Raw genomic sequence first — 22128 nt, forward strand, 5'->3', positions numbered from 1 at the left:
TTCTTGCAATGAATCATGTGATCAGTAATTGTGTATAAAGCACTCAACCACTAGTGGTAGGTTTAAAACAGTTTTCAGAATCCACTTTTCGGAAGGGCTTCAGAATATTCTCCTTTAGCTATGATCTGTGCCCGACAGGCTGGCGACCCATGGAATAAGGGTTCAGGCCTGCCTGCTTATTCTCAGCTCTTAATTTGAATTCTCTAGTCCAGAGATCCAAACTCGTGGACCGTTTGGCATATACGTTAGGGTCTAATGCCTTGCAGCACAGTGGATGACCCCTGAAATGTGCCTGGAGTGAACATTTTGGCCGAAATGGGACTAACTTGTTTTGTATCTCAAGAGAAACTCCTCAGAAAGGACAAATACTTGAATATACCTCCTCACTCCATACCTGGGCTTTTATCGATTTTTCTTAGTTGAGGGTAGCAGGTTTTTCCTCTGAGCGCAGTCACTTCCTCGAAACCCATCTCAGCCTAGCACTCCAGAAAGCCGTTAGCTATTCCTTGATTGGGATTTGGCACCCCTGTTCCTGGCTGGACTTAGAGTGGTTCTTCATTTGATGATGTTGAGTTCCAGTTCCCCCACCAATCCTTTCACTTGAGTGGTTAATTTATTTTCTACAAACTAACTTATTACATTCTTAAAAGGTCGTTGAAGTGAAGTTGTCAGAAAAGTAAAAAAAGAATTGCCATCCTTTTTTTTTAAAGCCCTTTTAAGGATTTTCTTACAGACATGACTGTACCTGTGTCACTCAGCAGAAGTTCACCCACATTACAGAGTTATTTCTGCTCGTTAGCTAATGTTGGATAAACACTCTGAAAATTTTATTTTCACCTGTCATTTGAGGAGCAGATTCCTAATAAGCAGAATTCTATTTCTTCAGCCCCATACAAGTGGACACCCGTAAGTTCTTATATTCTAAATTGACAGTCTCCCCAATTTGGGTCACTGGAATCCATCATAGTTTTTCAGAATGACAGTTTCCACTGTGCAGTTAAATGTGAAATTGCTTTTAAGTGATTATTTATGCCTCCTGTAGGCTGGAAACTTATTTATCAGTTTTATTCTAATCAAGCCTTTCTCCCTGGAGGCCTGGGCAGGCATGCATGGAAACACAAATGAAAGGAGCACAGGAAATGTAATTAGGTTTTGTAATTAGACAGCCAAGATACCACATTGTTGCTTTCCTTTAACAGATCCAATAGCTATTTTTAAAATCCCTTCAATGAACTTGCAGTTACCTTCATTTGGTGACCCAACTTTTGAAAAATTAATCGAGTTAACCCTGGCAACCTGGAAGTCAGGTCTGCTTTTATGACCGTAGCCCTATTTCGGAGATCGGCTAAGGCCAGCTCTGCTGGCAGCGATGGCACCGTCCATTCCCGGGATCCAATCCATCACCTGTCCTCCGGGAGTCGGGCCACTGAGGCTGGCGTCTAGCATGCCCCCCCATTATAGAGAAGTGAAATGCTTTCCAAAGTTCTCATGGCGAGTAAGTCACAGGATGAGAAGGGAATGAAAATGTTCCAGTACATATAATATTGCTGTATTAATATGGCTTTATTCACAGCTTCTATGGATTGAGTATTCTCAGCGAGAACTGATCATGGCCTACTTTTGGCTAGACATCACTGCCAGAAAAGAGATCTGGTACCGCTTGCTGATTATTGTGGCTGTTGCTGTTGTTTTCCCCAAAGAAGAAAACAGATCCTATTTTTCTACCCTTACCTGGTTGAAGATCTTAAAATTCCAAATGATAAAGATATGTTAAAGTTGAAGCAGATGCTTGCTCTGGTTGCATGAAACCCAAATGCCTAAAAAACATAGACAAACCCCCTGTTTGGCTTTCTCTTGGGTTTCACTGTGTCTGAGTAAGTGGATATGCTGTGCTGCTTTCCTGGACACTCAGAATCAAACAGGCCTACCCACCCCATCCCATCGTGTGCAAATTACAAACTCTCTTGAGCATCGCTCTCATCCATTTCCTTCCACCCCTGCAGTGCAGGGCAGAGGCAGCAGTCTGCAGCCAGGCATTCTCATGGACAGTGCATTGTAATATCTCGCTTTCTCTTTCAATCCTGTGTCACGTAGTCATTTCTCATGCTCTGTTGGAAACCCCCCAAAAATTCATTCCACACTGTCATCCCTTTGTCCTAACCAGAACAACTCGATCGTGTCGAAGAAGGCATGAACCATATCAACCAAGACATGAAGGAGGCCGAGAAAAATTTAAAAGATTTAGGGAAATGCTGTGGCCTTTTCATATGTCCTTGTAACAAGTAGGTACTGGGGACCAGCTCTAATCTGTGGCGTCCAGTTTTCTTTCTTTCTTTTTTTTTTTTCTTTTTTAATGTCAAAGTGAATGTCTGAAGTTTTGTCTTTTTTTTCTTTGTCCTTTTCCATCTGCTTCATTCTGTGGGGATAAAATACTTGTGTTTAATCAGAACAACTGGAGCGCATTGAGGAAGGGATGGACCAAATCAATAAGGACATGAAAGAAGCAGAAAAGAATTTGACGGACCTAGGAAAATTCTGCGGGCTTTGTGTGTGTCCCTGTAACAAGTAGGTGCTGCCTGCCTGCCTGAAGCTTTGGGTTCCCAAGGCCCGTCTCTCCAAGCCTTGACAAGCTCATCCCTGCCGGGCACATAGGCAGGATGGGCATGTGGCATGCGGAAGAGATCAGTACGTCTCCAGTGCATTCATCTCATAGCCTAGACGATATTAGCGGGAGTTCCTGGCGATGCATTATAAATCAGGCATACTACAGTGAAAGCTTCACTGTCAGCAACTTTTATTGAACATTTCAACATTTCCCAGAAAGTGTACCTCAAGACAGAGCCCAGCCTCAAGAAAGAGGCACCCAGGGAACTTGACTTTCCCCAACCCCAAGAGCCAAAATTGCACGTTTAGAAAAGGCTGGGGCTAAGTTTGGAAGACAAGAAATGTATACATCAGGGTTTGATTTTTCAAAAGTAAGAGAGGTAATTTGGCCCAAGCAAACGTTTCCATAAGCTAGAGAGTATGACATGGATTCTTCCTGTCTTCTGTGAGCCAATCGCCAAATCTGGGCAGCGATTTGTCTGCAGATGCCACAAGGCAGGGGTGATGAGCCCTTAGGCAAGAAGTGCTCTAGCTTTACCCAAATTGAACCCCTCCTTTGCAAATACTTCCTCTTGGAAGACCTACCCGTACACTGGCCGAAATGTTGAAATGTGTAGATTTTGCATGCCCAACATCACAAAACATTCAACTGTTCTCAAGGTTCTGCAACGCTTTTTTTGGAATGTAGCAGAAACTGTGACATGTGGTTATAAAGGTTTGCAACAGAAGGAACCTGAAACTGAGGGTTCTGGAAAGTAGTCTCATTTGACTAGCAGGGAAAACAAAATGCATGAGCGGATTGTCCAACATGCATTTGGAAAATTAAATCCTATATGCAAACTCCCTCACCCCTCCCACGGCCCACTTTCAAAAGAAGCCTTTTTCCTAAAGCTTTCCTGACCCCAGCTTTTAGAATAGAAATCAGTGTCATTTCTAGCTTGTTGTATGACCATTCACATCCTTTAAACTTTGAGGCTGATTTAAAATATCCCACTTCCTGTTTAGGAGGGGGAGGGGCTCAATTTACAAATAAACTTTGTTTTTTTTAATGATTTACAGTAAAGCCTGAATAACTGGAATCTAGCTAACTGTTCCAGTTAGCTACTGTATTTATACTTTTGCTCCCTTCTCTATTTTTAGCAAAAAGACAAATGAACAAAGAAAAATAATCAAATTAGGAATTTAAAATTTTACTTCCAGCACACACTAGTTAGTATATATCCTCCCACTCGGTCTCCATCCTTCTAAAACTTCCACTTCTAAGAGGAGTGAACAGTACAAGTTGATCTTCAGCGGAAGGCCACCCGGCCACTGAAAGAAACCACAGGGGAGCAGGTGTAGTTCAGTTGTTAAGCACCTGCTGCCATGTATGAGGTCCTGGGTTCGCTCCCCAGTATCTCCTAAAAACAAAAACAAAAAAACATAACCAAGGAAAGATTCGATTATGTCCCCTGAGTCCAACAAAACTATTCAAGAATCTCCCTTGAAAACAAAATTTTCTCCCATGACCCACTAGTAACTAAGAAAGTAATACAACTCATCAAAATGACCCATCCGCCAACATTCCAGTTAGTCACGATTTGACTGTATATCCCTTTGAGTGGCATCTTGGCCCCAGGTGAGATTTTCATCGGCTTTGTGGTGAATTCCAACAGATACACCCCCCACCCCACCCCATTCATCAGGTGTGTGTGGAGAAAGGGTGGAGATTGCCCTGGGATGGATTCTGACCTTCTGGTGAAATGATGGCCCCTGCAAATCCACAAATTAGTTGGCTCTAAGTTCTTAATGCACAGGAGACCCTAACTGAGCTTCAAAGCTTGACTGAAGTGGTCCCCAAATAATGCTTTGAAAACCATGTGTCACAACGCAGTGGCTGGTGGTACCCTGGACCAGCAGGGGGCTTCGCCCTGGCTCGGCATGTTTCAAAGGACTATGGTAGATGTTCCTCAGTGATGTGAGTCTCTGTGCAGCATTGCGGGTGCAGTGATTTGCCTTCTTTTAGAAACGCATACTTTTCCGCTCCCTTCAATTCGCCAAAGATGGTATACAAGACATTTTACATAGCAGAAAACATCACAAAGTCCATATAACTTCTTTTAATTCAAGGAAGGAGGGGATGGGGAATTGGGAAAGAAAAAAAATCAGACTTGAAGCTCTGTTAAACTAGTTTTGGGATCCTGTCCCACTGAGTGGGCCCATGGTCCCTGAAAGCAGTAAATTCTGACTGCTTTAAGGCATGTGGAATTACACACCAGATTGTGGGAGTCGCTAATATTACACTTGTACGAATTTTCAAATTTGTTTCCAGGTTTACTTGGCCCCCAACTTTCAGAATTAAAACCAGTTTTAATAGATAACGATGGTCCCTATTGAAAGAAAAAAAAAAACGTCAAATTCTCATGTCTAGAAGACAATAGAAAATGTGATCATGGGACCAAAAGGATGTTCTGTTTCTTTTGGACTAAAAAGTGTGTGGTTTCTACTATGCAAAGAACCTAGAAAAACATCTTTGATTGCTTTAGATTCCAACACACCCACCAAAATATGCTGCACATGTTTCTACTGGGCACAAGAGGTATGCCTGGATTTTAAGTTCCTCTCCAAGGCAGCTCAGCAAAATATGGCCCACGGAGACCAAACCAGCTCCAAACCACTCTCTCCCCGCTGCCACAACCCCAGGATAGTTCAAAGTAGGAAGTCGTAAACATTCCCACCCTGCCCCTCTGCCTGACAAAGAAGCCCTTTAACCTGCGTTTCAAATCCTCATGAAGGCTATTACTGTCTTGCTAGTGCCTTTCGAGAATGGTCAACTTCTGGAGTAGTTTGGCTTAAATGAGAATGCTTCACTTTCTACTCATGCCTGTAGCTGGTGCATGAAGAAGACGTAGAGGGATTTCCCTTTCCGGTGCTAGATGGCTTGTTCTCTCTTCTATTTTCCTGCATTCATTTCACCACACCTCTTTTACTTTTTGTCTCTGTGGACAAAGGTTTGTACATCAACTCTGGATGTATGGTGACTGTTTGGAAGTACCGATATATCATCTAATTCAAATCACCCTAGAAGCAGCTCAACGACCATTACCCTTGGCCAACCACTAATCCTTTATGTCCTTCATGCAGAGTTGGAAATGTTCATTCCACACATGCGTTGGAAAAAATCCAACATTTAAACAGGCAGTCTTTGCATGATGGTGTGTACAAATTTGGTCAAGTATGTTTCTTCCTGATGACAGTGTGTTGCTGTGGTGTGATGTACACACTCTACTTGGCAGTCTTGTGTCTGTCTGCCAGTGTGTTTTGCTGTGTTTTTGTGTCTCCAAATATAACCATGTCACCGAACTAAAACGGAATGTCCTCCAGCTACTTTAATCCTTGCCTTAAATCCAACTAAACCACAAAAACAAACTATCACAAGAGCAACTTTGCAAAGTTTGCAGTCTTGACAATTGCAATTGACTCCTTTGGAAAGGAGACTCTGAGTAGCTGAGGCGTGGTGGTGGCCAACTGTTTGGGTCCCGTCTATGATATATCGGTATTCTCTGATGCCCTGACGTAAAACTCATTTGCTTGGTTCAGTCCTTCACTTGAAGAGGTAACAGCTGTGAGCTTGAAGCTCCACCCCGTGCCCTGTCACTCACCCTCTTTTTTGCATAGGCTTAAATCAAGTGATGCTTACAAAAAAGCCTGGGGCAATAATCAGGATGGAGTCGTAGCCAGCCAGCCTGCGCGTGTGGTGGACGAACGGGAGCAGATGGCCATCAGTGGTGGCTTCATCCGCAGGTGAGCCTCATGGAGCCAGCGCCATAGCTGTTATCTTTTGCCAAGTAGCAAACCTCTCCAAAACTGAGCGACTCAAAACAACAACTACTTTATTCCTTATGAATCTAGATGTTGGCTGGGCGATTCTTCCGCTAGCCTAGCCTGGGCTCACCCTTGGGGCTGCTTGCGGCTGGGGGCAGGATGATCCAAGATGGCCTTGTTCTCTTGTCTGGTGGTTGGCTGGGCTAAGCCGGTGCCGCTGTTCTCCACGTGGTTTCTCCAGCAGGGTGGTTCGTTTTTCTTCCATGATCATGCCAACGTTCCAAAGGGCAAAGCCCTCGTACACAAGCACTTATCAAGCTTCTGTGTGTGCCATGTTTACTCAAGTTCCATTGGACAAAGCAAGTCATGGGGCCATGCCCAGGATTAGCGTGACAGGAAACAGCGATCACCTGCCATGGAATAGAGCTTATTGTTAAAGAGACCGTTTACAGAGGTGAGGGCAGGGTTGGTAACAAAGAAAGGTGAAGCACTTAGGGACTAGCGATTGCCCATAGCTATTTCCACTGTTGTCCGGAGGGGACAGGAGAGTGAACTGTTATCAAATCCTGGCAATAGTCACGGCCAAAGGGCTGGAAGGAAGCGAAATGCAGCCACTGCCAACACTAGCAGGGAGTGAAAAATTGAATATCCAACCCCTCTTTCCTTTACCCTCTAATCTCTCACTGGTCAGACCTACTAGAAGCCAGAGGGAGAGAGAACCTGGGTGATGTGGTCGTAAGAGGGCATAGAGCAGAGAAGGCCAGACAGTGGATTTGGGGGTACAAACAGAACTGTGAAAAAAAACTGGCTTTTTTCTTTTTTTAGAAAGTACCGTGGATTGAGCCTGGGACCTCATATATGGGAAGCAGGTGCTCAACCACTGAGCTACATCCACTCCCCCAAAACTGGGTTTTTACTAAACATTTCTTTTGAGATTTGTTATTCTCAACATAACAAAATAAACTAACTTAAATATCTATGAAGACATCTCAAATTATACATATCAGCCAATTCAGAGCTTAGCTCTGAGGAGATGAGAAAATAGAACAATAATAAAAAGTAAATATTCCGGTTGCTAAAAAAAAAACAAAAAATAAAACTGTCCCTTCGTACAGCTCCCCAGGCCCTTGTTGCTGTTGTGTGCTGACTGATGACCCTGGACCCATAGAAAGGTTATGGTTACATGGGTGTAAAGTCTAGGTAGCTACCTGGTGCTCCATGGATAACAATTCTATTCCTGCTTCCATCTGTTCCAAGTGAAACTAAACCAATGGTTCTCCACCCTGGCTGCAGAGTAAAACCACCTGGGAATGTTTTTAAAACACTAGTGCCTAGGTCCAATCCAGACCAGCTGAATCAGAATCTCTAGACGTGGGGCCCAGGCACATGAGATTTTTTAAAGCTCCTCAAGTCTTCTAATATGCAACCAGGATTGAGAACTATTAAAGCGGAGGTCAGACTTAGCTTCCATGATCCTTTATATAAACTTCTTTTTTATATGAGAAAGGTGGGTAGTTCCTTTAATTTTTTATTTTTTATTTTTTTTAATTTTCTCTGGCCTGGACTGTTAAAACCTTAACAGGCCAGTCTGCATTGGGTGTTATTATGAGGAAAGGATTTTAACCTCTCTGAATATTTTTCAGCTCATCTCAAGCTGTACTGAGAAAATATTCCTTAGCCAAAATATTCTGGAATAAGCACCTATGTTTTCAATAAAGAGTTAGTGCCTTCTTAACTTTCACAGATCTGTGGGGGGATAAAAATGGCAAAATGGTTAAGGCACTTTGAGAGCCAACCCCCTTCTCCCTATTGTCATCCTTACCCAAACTGGAACTAAAATCTTCTATCACCGTTTCTCCTCTGAAATCACCCATTCACAATGTCACTAAACATCCCATGGCACTAAAATATGAGCAAATGAAATCATTTGAACAGGTAGCTCCCTTTGGAGTTCCTGGAGAAGGCAGGATTAAAGGGTAGACTGTAATTAGCATTATCTTCCCATTGGTGCTGGTCCCAAATGGGAGAAGACATGAGAAGAGGGATTCTCTGACCTAGTGCAATAAGGTATTTCTTTCATTCTGAATTTGAGCCTAGGAGACTTTGGCTGACATTCCAGAAAGAAAAAAATACAATTTCTACCTAATCCCATCTTCATTCTCTATCCTCTAGTACTTACAACTAAAATGACTTTATCCTTGAAAAAATAAAAATCGGTATAAACATAGAAAGGTGGAAGTGCTGGTGGAAGTGAGAAAAGGAGATTAATTCATATATTTAGTATGCCTTCTTTTAAAATGGAAATTCAAGAGTTCAGAAATTCAAAGGTCTTGATTATTTTCAAATGTACAAAAGCTAAATGTGTTTGTGGAGGTCAAGGGCGGATGGGACTGAAGGTGCCTAGAGAGGCTGTGGATTTCCCCGAGGCCTCCGGTCCTCGGTATCCAAGGTTTTCTTCCCGTGGTCTGTCTCCTAAAAATTGCCCTTTGGCTCCCAGGGTAACAAATGATGCCCGAGAAAATGAAATGGATGAAAACCTGGAACAGGTGAGCGGCATCATCGGGAACCTCCGTCACATGGCCCTGGACATGGGCAATGAGATCGACACACAGAACCGCCAGATCGACAGGATCATGGAGAAGGTGAGCACACGGCGGTCTCCAGGTTTTGACTGCTCGTGGCTTCTTCTGGCAGAACCACTCAGGAAGCATGAGGGGCATAACAAGAGCCATGAACCGTGGCATTACGTTAGGGGTGTTCGTAGCTAGACATGCTTCCCTTCATTTTCTGTGACAAGAACAACAGCAAAAGAACTGGACTGAAGATTTGCTGGTAGAATTTAGCCCAGTAGCTAGTCCCCAGAGGCTCCTCCACGCCAAGCCTTGTGCTAGGCACTGTGGGACAGATGAAGAGGAGAGAGACAGCCTCCTGGCTGCCGAGAAGCTCAGTCTACAGGAGGCAGTGAGTCCCAAGGCAAATTTACTACCAGGCAGACTCTCATTCCCCGAAAGAGTTACACATGTAATGCTCAATAGGGTTAGAGAAAGGAATATTGCAAGGGACAGGAGTGGGAAAATCTCAGAAAAGGTTGAATTTGAATTGAGACTTCAACAAGGGTTAGGAGTTTATGAAGGAATGGAAAGAGGAAATGAGGGAGAAAGACTGTTAGTTTAGTCTGAAAGTGATTTTTTTTTTGGTCTTTATTTTTTTAATATTACATTCAAAAAATATGAGGTCTGCATATACCCCCCACCCCCCTCACCCCACTCCTCCCCCCATAACAACAACCTCCTCCATCATTGTGAGACATTCATTGCATTTGGTGAATATATCTCTGAGCACCGCTGCACCTCATGGTCAATGGTCCACACCATAGCCCACACTCTCCCACAGTCCACCCAGTGGGCCATGGGAGGACACACAATGTCTGGTAACTGTCCCTGCAGCACCACCCAGGACAACTCCAAGTCCCGAAAACACCCCCACATCTCATCTCTTCCTTCCACTCCCTACCCCCAGCAGCCACCATGGCCACTTTCTCCACACCAATGCCACATTTTCTTCGAATACTAATCACAATAGTTGATGAATAGAATATCAGTAAGTCCACTCTAATCCATACTCACCAAAGCTTTAATGAGAGTTCAGAAAGACCCAGGTTCCATTCCCAATCTGACAGTTCATGTCTCCAGATCTCCAGTGGGGACCTCGATGAAGGTGAGCTCACGCAAGGACGACAGACGGGGCTCTCTGACTAAGACTCCCAGTGTCAACCAGGACATGAGGAAGACTGAAGAGAGAATGGGAAGGGGTGTGTTTGGGGACTTGCGATTGGAAAGGAACAGAGGGTAGCACTAGAAAGTATCCATTTAAGAGATTGGGGGCACTGAAATCTGATATTCTACACTGTACAATCTGACATGGCTTCTATGTCCTTGTATTCCACCCCTCTTCAATCAGTAGGATCTCAAGTTTTGCTTATAATCTCTTAAAATGTCCAAATGTCAATGAAGAAGTAGCCATAGTATAGGCCTAGTGGAAATTGTGCATCAGTGCATTGACTCTATTTGGCCAATCTTATGTGTGTGAATTTATTCCCTGGGAGATATTGACCTTTGAGATTGAGACCCTGAGTTTCTTTTTAACAATCCATTCCACTTTGGAGAGCTGAGAAGGATGTTTCTGATATTTCTTGAATCATACATCTAAATAGTCCTTTTTTTTTTTTTTTTTTGGTATCCACGCAGCATCGACTGACTTGAGAAAGGAATGAGTAGACATAGAGGGAACACTTTGCTCTCTGCACTCCACATTAAGAACATCTGATCGCATAATATTTTGCCCGATCAATATTGAGCGACACAAATGTCAGTGTTGGTAGGCAAAAGCCTGATCTTTGTTTACTTTTGCAAGTCATAACATGCTCATTATTGTTAAGAGGCCTTTGATATGCTAAAGCTTTTAAAGCTGTGCAAGTCAATGGTTGTAGAACAATATTGAGCGTTTCCAAAAGTACTCCAGCCAGCACAATCTGACCCATTATGCCCAGAAAAATAACTAAAACAATTGTTGAACTGTCTTTCAATAGGAAAATGATATTTTAAAAAAACAAACAAACAAAAAAAACGGAAAACAGGAAGTACTCATTTTCTATCAATGGACCCAATTTATTTGCAGATTTGGGTAGATAACGCATCAAAGCCGGTTAGAATTCCTAAAGCAGAGGTTTTACTAAGAGAGCAGTCAAACCTTTCCTGATTATAGCCTGACTTTAAGCATGAACAAGAGTTCCTGGAAGGCTAAGGCCATGTTAATTCTACCACTTTACATTTCAATTTCTGCTCTTTAGGGTTAACTTTCAATCTGGGCCCAATTTAATGCAAAGTCAAAGACATATACTGCTCTAAGGCATAATCAAAAGTCAGGCCAGTGGAAGGGAAATGGCCATTCTGGTTTATGTCATTGCTAGAGGCTCGGCTGCTCAACCATTTAAGAAGTGGAGTAAGAGTCTAGTTGTCTTTAAACAAGTAGTTCATTCCAGTCAAAACTTTACATAGTTTTCAAAAATCGTAATCCATACATGAGTTAGAGCCCATTTCAACTCAGTATTGCCCCAAATGATACATGTACATGAGCTACAGAATTATTAATAGACTTCCACCTTCTCATAGAATCTCTTACTTCTGATAACAGGAACAGGTGTGTGAAATTCTCCTGCACACCTAAGATATAAAATCACACTGTAAAGGGAAGGAGAATCTTGCGATATTTCTCCCGTATTCTCTCATGATCCTAACACCAGCCTCCACCCAACTCTATCAGTTACGATCTTTTCCCATCTCTTGGATAAATAGTGAAGTTCTGACTGTTGAAAACAATGTGATCTGCAATATGTCCCATGGACTATCAAGAAATAACCTTCAAAAATTTTTAAACCTTACTCTCTGTTTAAGGGTATATATATTTATACATATATATACACACACATATATATTCAATCTTCTAAATTTAAAATATTCGATTCTTTCAGGAAACTACCAAATCGGAGACAAGTTTATATCAGATCCTTGATGGGAAATGGCTTTCTGGTGTTCAGACTGGATTTCAAAGTTGTCAGTGGTAGATGTTATGCACGTGGCAAAAAACGCAGTCAGGCAGAAGCAGCTCTGATTCTTCCTTGGATGAGGAGACTGGGCTGGAGCACCAAGACCTGGGTTCTAGCAGGTCCTCCTGCTCACCAGCTCTGGAATCTGGCCGCTTCATCTGAAAGTTGGGGATAATAAGCGAACAGTTCAAAGCTGGGGTCGGAATGGGCTGCGGTGTGGGGTAGTGGGCATCGTTTATGGAAATCTGTGCTGGGTCTTCCCACCCACCTGTCACGAGATTCCCAAAGTGTTCAGCAGTGTGGCTTGAACAGCTCCTTCTTACTGCTCTCTTACTGCTCTCTAGTGGGCATTCTGGTTTTCCTACAAGGGCAGACACGTATTGTATGTTGGGTAGATCAGCGAATTTAGTATTCTCAAAATATGGAAACTGTGAGGGGAAACCATCCATAAGTAAAGTCCTAAAGCATGTAAATAAGATGAACACAGAGGCATTCTCCAATTACCAGAAACACAACTAAAAAGCAGCTCTCAGGATTTTTTTTTCCTAAAAAGTGCTACTTTTTATAGAACATGATACAGATGCGGTGTCTTTTGTAGTGGCTATTGTATGGGCTGGAATTTTGAAGTGTTTCAGAAAGATGCCAGGTTGAATTGCAGATGCTTAGTGAATGCAGAGCTATTCTAGGCTCCTTCCAGGTCCTTTGCACATATCTGAAGAGTGGCTTTATGCTTGACTTCAAAATTCCCCTTGCACCACTGTGGGAAGGCTAAGCAGTGCATTTCTTATGCAACAGGACCTAGAACTCTTGTCTGCAGAAATGTCATCCAGTGTTTTCAGTTTTTTTTTTATTCAAGAAGTTGTAAGTTGACAGAAAAGTCATGCAGAAAATAGAGTTCCCATATACACCCGCTCCACATACACATGCAGTTTTCCCTGTTACTAACACATTGCATTACTGTAATACCTTTGTTACAATAGATAAAACAATATTATGATATTAAACTATTAACTATAGTCCATAGTTTCCTTAGAATTCACTGTTTGTGTTTTCCAGTCCTTTTTTTTTTATTTAGTACATATATACAAACTTAAACTTCTCCTTTTAACAACATTCAAATTTATAATTCAGTTGTGAATTACATTCACCATGTTGTGCTACCATTACCACTATCCATTACTAAAACTTTCCATCACTGCCCAAAAAAAATTCTGTACCAATTAAGCTTTAATGCCCTATTCTCGACTTCCATCCTGGCCCCTGGTAAGCTGTGTTCTAATTTCTGACTCTGTGAATTTGCTTATTCTAATTATTTCGTGTCAGTGAGATATGATATTTGTCCATTTGTGTCTGGCTTATTTCACTCAACATGATGTCTTCAGAGTCATCCTTTTTGTCACATGTGCCCAAACTTCATTCCTTTTTACAGCTGAATAATCTTCCATTGTATGTTTGTATCACATTTTTTTTTTATCCATTCATCTGTTGATGGACACTTGAGTTGCTTCCATCTTTTGGCAATTCTGAATAATCTGCTATGGATATCAGTGTGCAAATATGTGTTCAAGTCCCTACCTTCAATTATTTTGGATATATACCTAGAAGTGGGACTGACAGGTCATATGATAATTCTGTACTTAACTTTTGGAGGAACTGTCAAATTATTATCCACAGTGACTGCACCATTTTACATTCACACCAACAATGAATACTTTTTATTTTCCATGTCCCCCTGCTCTGCCCTGAGATGACTCCCTCATCTGTTTGCTTGCTGTTTTTGCTCACTGTCTACTCATTGCTCTTGCTTGTTTTTTCCTCATTGTCTGCTTGTTGTCTGTTTCTTCTTAGGAGGCACCGGGAACTGAACCCAGAACCTCCCATGTAGGAGGTGGACACCCGGCTACTTGAGCCACATCTGCTCCCTGTTTTTGCTCATTTTCTGTTCGTTGTTTTGGGTTTTGTTTTTGCTCAATGTCTGCTCATTGTTTTTGCTTGAAGCCTGCTTGTTGTTTGTCTGATTTCTTTAGGAGGCACTGGGAACCAAACCCCGGACCTCCAATGTGGGAGGCAGGTACCCAACTGCCTAAGCCACATCTGCTTTCCTCCATGTTTTTAATAGTAGCCATTCTAGTAGGTATGAAATGGTATCTCATTGTGATTTTGATTTGCATTTCCCTAATGGCTAATAATGTTAAGCATTTTTTCATGTGCTCTTTAACCATTTGTATACCTTCTTTTGAGAAATGTCTGTTCAAATCTTTAAAGTTTTTGCCCTTTTTTAAGTTAGGTTCCTTGTCCTTTTGTTCTTGAGTAGTTGTAGGATTTCTTTATGTATTTGGTTATTAAAGCTTTATCAGATATGTGGTTTCCAAATATCTTCTCTCATTCTGTCTTTTTACTTTCATGTTGAAGTCCTTTGATGCACAAAAATTTTTAATTTTGATGAAGTCCCATTTCTCTGTCCTTTTGTTGCTCATGATTTTTGTGTAAAATTTAAGAAAACCATTGCCTAACACAAGGTCCTAAAGATTTCTCCCAATGTTTTCTTCTGGGAGTTTTATGGTTTGGGTTCTTATATTTAGGACTTTGATCCATTTTGAGTTAATTTTTGTTTATTGTGTGAACGAGGGGTCCACCTTCTTTTGCATATGGATATCCAAATTCCCAGCACTGTATGTTGAAGAGACTATTCTTTCTCCATTGAATAGACTTGGCAGCCTTGTCAAAAATCAATTGGCTGTAGATGGAAAGATTTATTTCTGAACTATCAATCCAATTTCAGTTGTCTGTTTGTCTGTCCTAGTGGCAGAACCATCTGTTTTGATTACTGCAGCTTTGTAATAAGTTTAAAGTAGGGACATGTGCATCCTCCAACTTTGTTTTTTTCAAGATGGCGTAGGCTATTTGGGGGTCCCTTAATCCTGTATATAACTGAATGATTGACTTTTCCATTTCTGCAAAGAAGGCTGTTGAAATTTTTATTGGGATTGCATTGAATCTCTAAATTACTTGGGTAGAACTGACATACTAAAAATAGTTAGGCTTCAAATTCATGAACATGACATATCCTTCCATTTATTTAGGTCTTCTTTGATCTCTTTTAGCAGCGTTTTATTGTTGTTCATGTAGAAATCTTCTACGTCCATTGATAAATATGTTCCTAGACATTTGATTCTTTTCATTGTTACTGCAATTGGAATTTTTTCTTGATTTCCTCTTCAGATTGTTCATTACTAGGATATAGAAACACTGCTGAATTTTGCATGTTGATCTGGTACCCTGCCCCATTGCTGAATTCATTTAATAGCTCTAGCAGTTTTGTTGTGTATTTTTCAGGATTTTCTTTTTTTTTTTTTTTTAAGATTTATTTATTTATTTATTTCTCTCCCCTTCCCCCCGCACCCCGGTTGTCTGTTCTCTGTGTGTATTTGCTGTGACTTCTTTGTCTGCTTCTGTTGTTGTCAGCAGCACGGGAATCTGTGTTTCTTTTTGTTGCGTCAGTTCTCCATGTGTGCGGCACCATTCCTGGTCAGGCTGCATTTTTTTCGCGCAGGGCGGCTCTCCTTACAGGGCGCTCTCCTTGCGCATGTGGCTCCCCTATGCGGGGGACACCCCTGTATGGCAGGGCACTCCTTGCGCACACTGCACATGGGCCAGCTACACACGGGTCAAGGAGGCCCGGGGTTTGAACCGTGGACCTCCCATGTGGTAGTCGGAAGCCCTAATCACTGGGCCAAGTCTGCCGCCTCCTTCAGGATTTTCTATGTATAGGATTATGTCATCTGCAAATAGGGAAAGTTATACTTCTTCCTTTAGCAAATGGATGCCCTTTCTTTTTCCTGCCTAATTGCTCTGGCTAGAACTTCCAGTACTATGTTGAATGACAGTGGTGACAGTGAGCATCCTTGTCTTGTTCCCAGCCCTAGAGGGAAAGAGTTCAGTCTTTTCACTATTAAGTTTGTTAGCTCTGGGGTTTCTGTAAATGCTCTGTATTATGTTGAAGAAGTTTCTAACCCTAGTTTTCTGAGTGTTGTTTTTTTTTCCCAAGAAACAGTCCTGGATTTTGTCAAATGCCTTTTCTGTGTCAATTGAAATGATTAGATGGATTTTTTTCTCTGTTCTATTAATGTGGTAAATTACATTAATTGATTTTCTAATGTGGAACTACACTTGCATACCTGGGATAAGTCCCACTTGATCATGGTGTATAATTCTTTTATTGTGCCATTGGTTTCAGTTTGGTAGTATTTTATTGAGGATTTTTGCGTTTTTTTCCATAAGGGGTACTGTTCTGTATTTTTCTTTTCTTAGGGTTTCTTTATCTGGCTTTCGTATTAAGGTAATGTTGGCCTTGTTGAAATGTTCCCTCCTCTTCAGTTTTTTTTGGACTTTGAGTATTAAATCTTCTTGGAATGCTTGGTAAAATTTACCAGTGAAGCCATCTGGTCCTGGGCATTCCTTTGTTGGTAGGCTTTTTATTACGAATTCAATCTCCTTACTTGTTCTTGGTCTGTTGAGCTCTTCTATTTCTTCATGAGTCAGTGTAGGTAGTTTGTGTGTTTCTAGGAGTTTGTCCATTTCATCTATATTATCTAATTTGTTGGCATACAGTTTTCCATAATATCCTCTTATGATCCTTTTATTTATGTGGGGTGGGTGATAATGTTCCCCCTTTCATTTATGATTTTAGTTTTTATATTGTCTTTTTTTCCTCTGTCAGTTTAGCTGAAGTTTTGTAGATTGTATTGATCTTTTCAAAGAACCAATATTTATTTTTTAATTCTCTATTATTTTTTATTTCTTCCACTCTAATCTTTTACTTCCACTCTAATCTTTATTTCCTTCCTTCTACTCACTTTGGGTTTTATTTGTTGGCTTTCCCTAGATCCTCCAGTTGTGAGAGTAGGTCTCTGATTTAAGCTCTTTCTTCTTTTTAAATGTAAACATTCAGAGCTATAAATTTCCCTCTCAGCACTGCCTTTGCTGCATCCAGTACATTTTTGTATGTTGTGTTTTCATTTCCATTTACCTCAAGATAATTGCTAATTTACCTTATGATTTCTCATTTGACCCATTGATTGTTTAAAAGTGTGTTGTTTAATTTCCATATGTTTGTGAATTTTCCAGTTCTCCCTCTGCTGTTTATTTCTAGCTTCATTCCATTGTGGTTAGAGAAGAGAAATTTTATGATTTCTGTATTTTTTAATTTATCAAGTCTTATTTTGTGATCTATCCTGGAGAGTGACACAAGTGCACTAGAGAAGAATGTGTATTCTGCTGCTGTTGAGTAAAGTGTTCTATATATGTCTGTTAGGTCTAGTTGGTTTATAATATCATTCAAGTATTCTATTTCCTTATTGAGCTTTTGTCTAAACGTTCTATCCATTATTGAAAGTGGTATATTGAAATCTCTTACTGTTAGTATACAACTGTCTATATTTCTCCCATTGTATAAGTAAATATTTGTTTCCTAAATTTTGGGGCTCTGCCATTAAGTGTACATATATTTATAATTGTTATACCTTCTTGTTGAGAAGAATCATCCTAAATGGATGATTTTTCTCACAGTTCATGTGGAAAAATATTCAGAAAATGTCCGTCTGCAGGATCATTTCATATTGTTCTGAGCTTTTAATTTTCCTTTGCACCAAAGCTTCATTATTGCTGGTAGGCTTTATAGAGGACAGGGAAGGTTTAAGTGTCAAGGAAAATTGAAGGGATTACCCATTTTCTAAATGCAGCACCTAAGGTAAAAATATGGGTCTGTAGATCAAAACATTCAAAGACAATTAGTGCTCTCTCTCTAGGAAATAAACACTCATTTGAAGGCCAATTTCAATATCCAAATTGATATGGAGAAACATTGTCAGATAAGTCAGAGTTATGAATAATTTGGAAATATCTTTATTTTAACTTTGCAAGTTTCTATTTAAATATGAATAACTCTGGTCTCCTAGAAATTAACAATTCCAGGTGAATAAAACAGAGCCAACTCATAGAAATTGGAAAGCACCAATTGTGTGATAGTTGGTACCAAGTCAGTTGTTTAAAAAACTTTTCAGTTTCCCTATACTGCTTGTCAACTTCCTCTTCCTCTTCCAAGATTGGAGAGGGACAACAATCTAATCAAAATAGGGTAAAACAATAGCCTCAACATAATCTTTGTCTTCATCTCTACTTGCTGACTCATATCTTTCTCAGTGGTAATGGGAATAATTAATTTTCTGGGCTTTAAAAGTATAATCTGGTAGCAAACTTAGGTTGACACAAGTGGTGAGGAGATCAACCAAGAGACTACATGAGAAAATCACAGAATTATGGTAAATGTGACCCTGTTAAAGATGAGGCAATTACCAAAACCATAGAACTGCATTTTCAGAAACCAAGCTTAAAATCTCTTAAATATCCTGGAAGCAAAGCCAAGTTTTTACCCAGTAACAGAAATTGCAAATTAACAAATACATTATTGTAAGTACATTATTTGTATAAAGCCACTTAATCCTTGCAGCGAACTTAAATGAGATAGTGATTAACATAGTGATTAGCAGTGTGAAATCTGACTCCAGGCTCCTTGTCTCCTGACCTGCCTTCCCCACTTCCTAATGCAATGACTTTAGACAAATTGCATAAAATCTTTCTTCCGGGTTTCCTAACTTGAACAAAGGACCTGTACACTTGATAATTGATGCTATCAATCTTAATTGTCAAAATTAAATGAGGGCTCTCTCTGCCTAGAAGAGCCCTCACAAAATCTCGGTGTATGCCCGCCTTTCTCTCCCATTTCTCAGCAAACTCTGTTCTTTCCCCCCTTTCCCATAAATTCTTTTGAAAAAAAATTAAATGAGTAGAACATAGTGGATGATCATGCTCATTAGCATTAGTCTTTATAGTCCTCAGCTTATAGACAAGAAAACTGAGGTCCCAAGATGTTAATTTGCTCCAAGTGACACTGATAATAAGTTAGCCATGATTTGGAAAAAGAAACAAGAGAGATCTGTAAATATTATGAGATTTTATATAATTGTCTCACATGACTGTGGGAATGCACAAGTCCAAATTCCATAGGGCAGGATGCAAGCTGGAAACTCCTCTGAAGGTTTTAAATGAATTCTTCAGGGGAAGCTGGCTGGCTGAGGTTGAGAAGGGAATTCTCTCTTCCGACTGCTGAAACCATCACTTCTCCTTTTAAGACCTTTAAGGGACTGGATGAGACAGCTCTCATTGCTGAAGGCAGTCTCTTCAGTTGATTGTAGATGTAATTAGCCACAGAGGCAATCAACTGACTGAAGATTTAAGTGTGTGAAATGTCCTCACAGCAACTATTAGGCAGTGCTTGCTTGACCAAACAGCCTGGCGAAGTTGATACATGAGCCCAACCATCACACTTCTATAGTCACGTCCAGGTAGAGCCATAGCAACAGTTTAGGGAGCACAAAAGAAGGTAAGGTCAATTATGACTGGGGAATTTTCAGAATGGTTCCACTGAGTGGCGTTTGGGCTGTCCCCAGAAAGAGGAATACCATGTTAAGGGGTAACTTGACTTTTATTCTCTTTTTCAGGCTGATTCCAACAAAACCAGAATTGATGAGGCCAACCAACGTGCAACAAAGATGCTGGGGAGTGGTTAAATGTGCCCACCTGTGTTCTCTTCCCAAGGCTGTCGGGCAGGATCGCACCTTCACGCTTTTCTCATGGTATTACCTAGTAGGTCTGCACACACACACACGCATCAGTCCACCTCCATCGTGAATGTTGTCCTGTGTCAGCCGTCAGCTTCCCAAACACTACTATGTGTCTTTTGTTCTTTCTAGGTCTCTTTCTTTCCAAAGGTTGTATATAGTGGTCATTTGGTAGCTTTCACTCGCTACAAAAGTTGTCTTTGGTTTCATTTTTCCTTTTCTTTCCTCAGTGGCGTTTGCTGAATGACAACAATTTAGGAATGCTCAATGTGCTGTTGATTCTTTCAATACACAGTATTGTTCTTGTAAAAACTGTGACATTCCACAGAGCTACTGCCATGGTTCCTTCTTTGGGTGTCAGGCTCTGAAATTCTTAAAATTTGCTGCCCTTGGTTCTTCATGGCTGTCATCTGTCTTTATGATTTCATGATTAGACAACGTGGAATTACATAACAGGCATTGCACTAAAAGTGATGTGATTTATGCATTTATGCATGAAAACTAAATAGATTTTTAGATTCCTACTTAAACAAAAAGTTTCCATGACAGTAGAATACTGATGAGAAAACACACATGCACAACAGCGACAATGAAACAACAGAGCATGCTCAGTATTGAGACACTGTCAAGGTTAAGTTATACCAGCAAAACTGCAGTAGTGTCACTTTCTTTCTGTCAATATATAGACTTATTAATCATAATCATCCTTTTTTAAAAAAAGAATTTTAAAAAAAGATGGATTCGACCCACTCACCATTTTATCATTTCCAGCAAAATATACATTTGGCTGAAACTATGTCAAATGGATGTAATATAGGGTTTGTTTGCTGCTTTTGAAGGCTATGTTTTGGAGAAAGCAATCTTGCTGTAAAACTGTGGAGATGTAAATTTTATAAGGCTGACTCTTATTAATCACCATTTCCCCTGTGGTTTGTTATCAGTACAATTCTCTGTTGCTTAATCTAGAGCTATGCACACCAAATTGCTGAGATGTTTAGTAGCTGATAAAGAAATCTTTAAAAAATAATATAAATGAATGAAATATAGATAAACTGTGAGAAAATAGCATTACAGCATGTAAGATTAAATTCCTCCTGTCTCCTCTGTTGATTTGTGAAGTGATTGACATTTTGTAGCTAGTTTAAATTATTAAAAATTATAGCCCCCAGATGTCTGCTTTAATTTTTTTCACGGACCCGTCTGATATTGCACTCGCACGAAACAAGAAGCCACATCCTGATGCTCTTATGAAGCCAGTTCTGTGTGCTGAGGACACTGTGTGGAAAAATCAAAAATTAAAAATCTCTTTTAGACATGCTTCTAATGGTAGTTGGCTACTTGGCTTGATTTCCAAGATCTGTTTTAGAAACACTTGTTTGTGAATTCATTGTTGGCTTGGGAGGAAATGTAGCTTTAGAGCTGACATAGAAAACATACAGACTGCATAGAACTCTGTGGTATCCAGACATGGCCCTACATAGGATCAGGTGTATCAGGTGTCCAGTCAACTCTTACCTTCCTTCTTCTCCCCAAAATCCCCACCACAAAATTGAAAGTGGAATCATACGCATGTGGTCTTTGGTGACTGGCTGCTTTCGCTACGTTGTAGTATGTATCGGCATTTCATCCCTCATAATGGCTGAACCATACTCCATTGTGTGGACGTGCCCCGTTTTGATTATACATTCATCAGTTGATTGACATTTTAGGTGAGTAACACAGTTTGGAACATCCACTTACAAGCTTTTGCATAGACGTACGTTTTCAGTCTCTTGCCATCACCACTTTCACCACCATCACTGCCTCCAGCACCCCCACCAACTCCATCTCCACAACCACACCTGGACCACAACGACTTCCAGCACCACCGCCTCAACTACCACCCCCTTCACCTTACCGCTGCCTCTCCCACCTTCCACCGTCTTCGCTAGCACTTGCAGGGCCTCCACCAAGTCACCACCACCACCCCGACAAATACCGCCATCACCACTGTCACTGTCACACACCTCCACCACCACCACGCCACCACCTCCATCAGTGCCATCACCTTCATCACGCCTGCTATGTCTTCTCTCTCCCTTACTGTCCCTTGACAGCAATGCAGAAAGATTTACCCTGAGTGCATTAGTTGCCTGCCAGATCATTGTATCGTGAAAACAGCTGCGGAGGTTTGGTGAGCGCACTTAGGAAGTACAAACAGTGGGGACAAACCTGTCCTTCTCAGCAAATGTTCACAGTTCTTTAACTGCTCTTACCAAGCCTTCAGAGCAGGTCCTGTAGGTACCCAGATGCTCAGGGAAGTTATTCTAAGGAAAATCAATAGTAGCAACATATTTCTTCCTTAGAATTAGAGTATATGGGAAAATGCTAAGACAGAGAAAGTGAATAAATGTGCTGCATATGTTAAAGCTGCTAAGGGACCGTGTTAGAAAAATC

At 40.8% G+C, this 22128-nt stretch overlaps 1 protein-coding gene across 4 annotated transcripts in view; it reads left to right on the top strand.

Annotated features, from left to right (window-relative positions):
• Positions 1-20862, top strand: part of SNAP25 (synaptosome associated protein 25) — an 85616-nt gene extending 64754 nt beyond the window's left edge. For 2 of the 4 annotated variants that reach the window (XM_004461832.5, XM_004461833.4), the window contains exons 5-8: positions 2448-2565; positions 6262-6387; positions 8906-9050; positions 19573-20862. In XM_004461832.5, coding sequence (XP_004461889.1) covers positions 2448-2565; positions 6262-6387; positions 8906-9050; positions 19573-19641 — 458 coding nt within the window. In that variant the 3' untranslated portion in view covers positions 19642-20862. Of the gene's footprint in view, positions 1-2164; positions 2283-2447; positions 2566-6261; positions 6388-8905; positions 9051-19572 lie in introns of all 4 variants that reach the window. The other 2 variants (XM_004461834.4, XM_058287558.2) reach the window with 1 other exon arrangement.
• The last annotated feature ends 1266 nt before the right edge of the window (positions 20863-22128 follow it).

This window comes from Dasypus novemcinctus, chromosome 24 (assembly GCF_030445035.2).
Source record: "Dasypus novemcinctus isolate mDasNov1 chromosome 24, mDasNov1.1.hap2, whole genome shotgun sequence".
Lineage (NCBI taxonomy): Eukaryota > Metazoa > Chordata > Mammalia > Cingulata > Dasypodidae > Dasypus > Dasypus novemcinctus.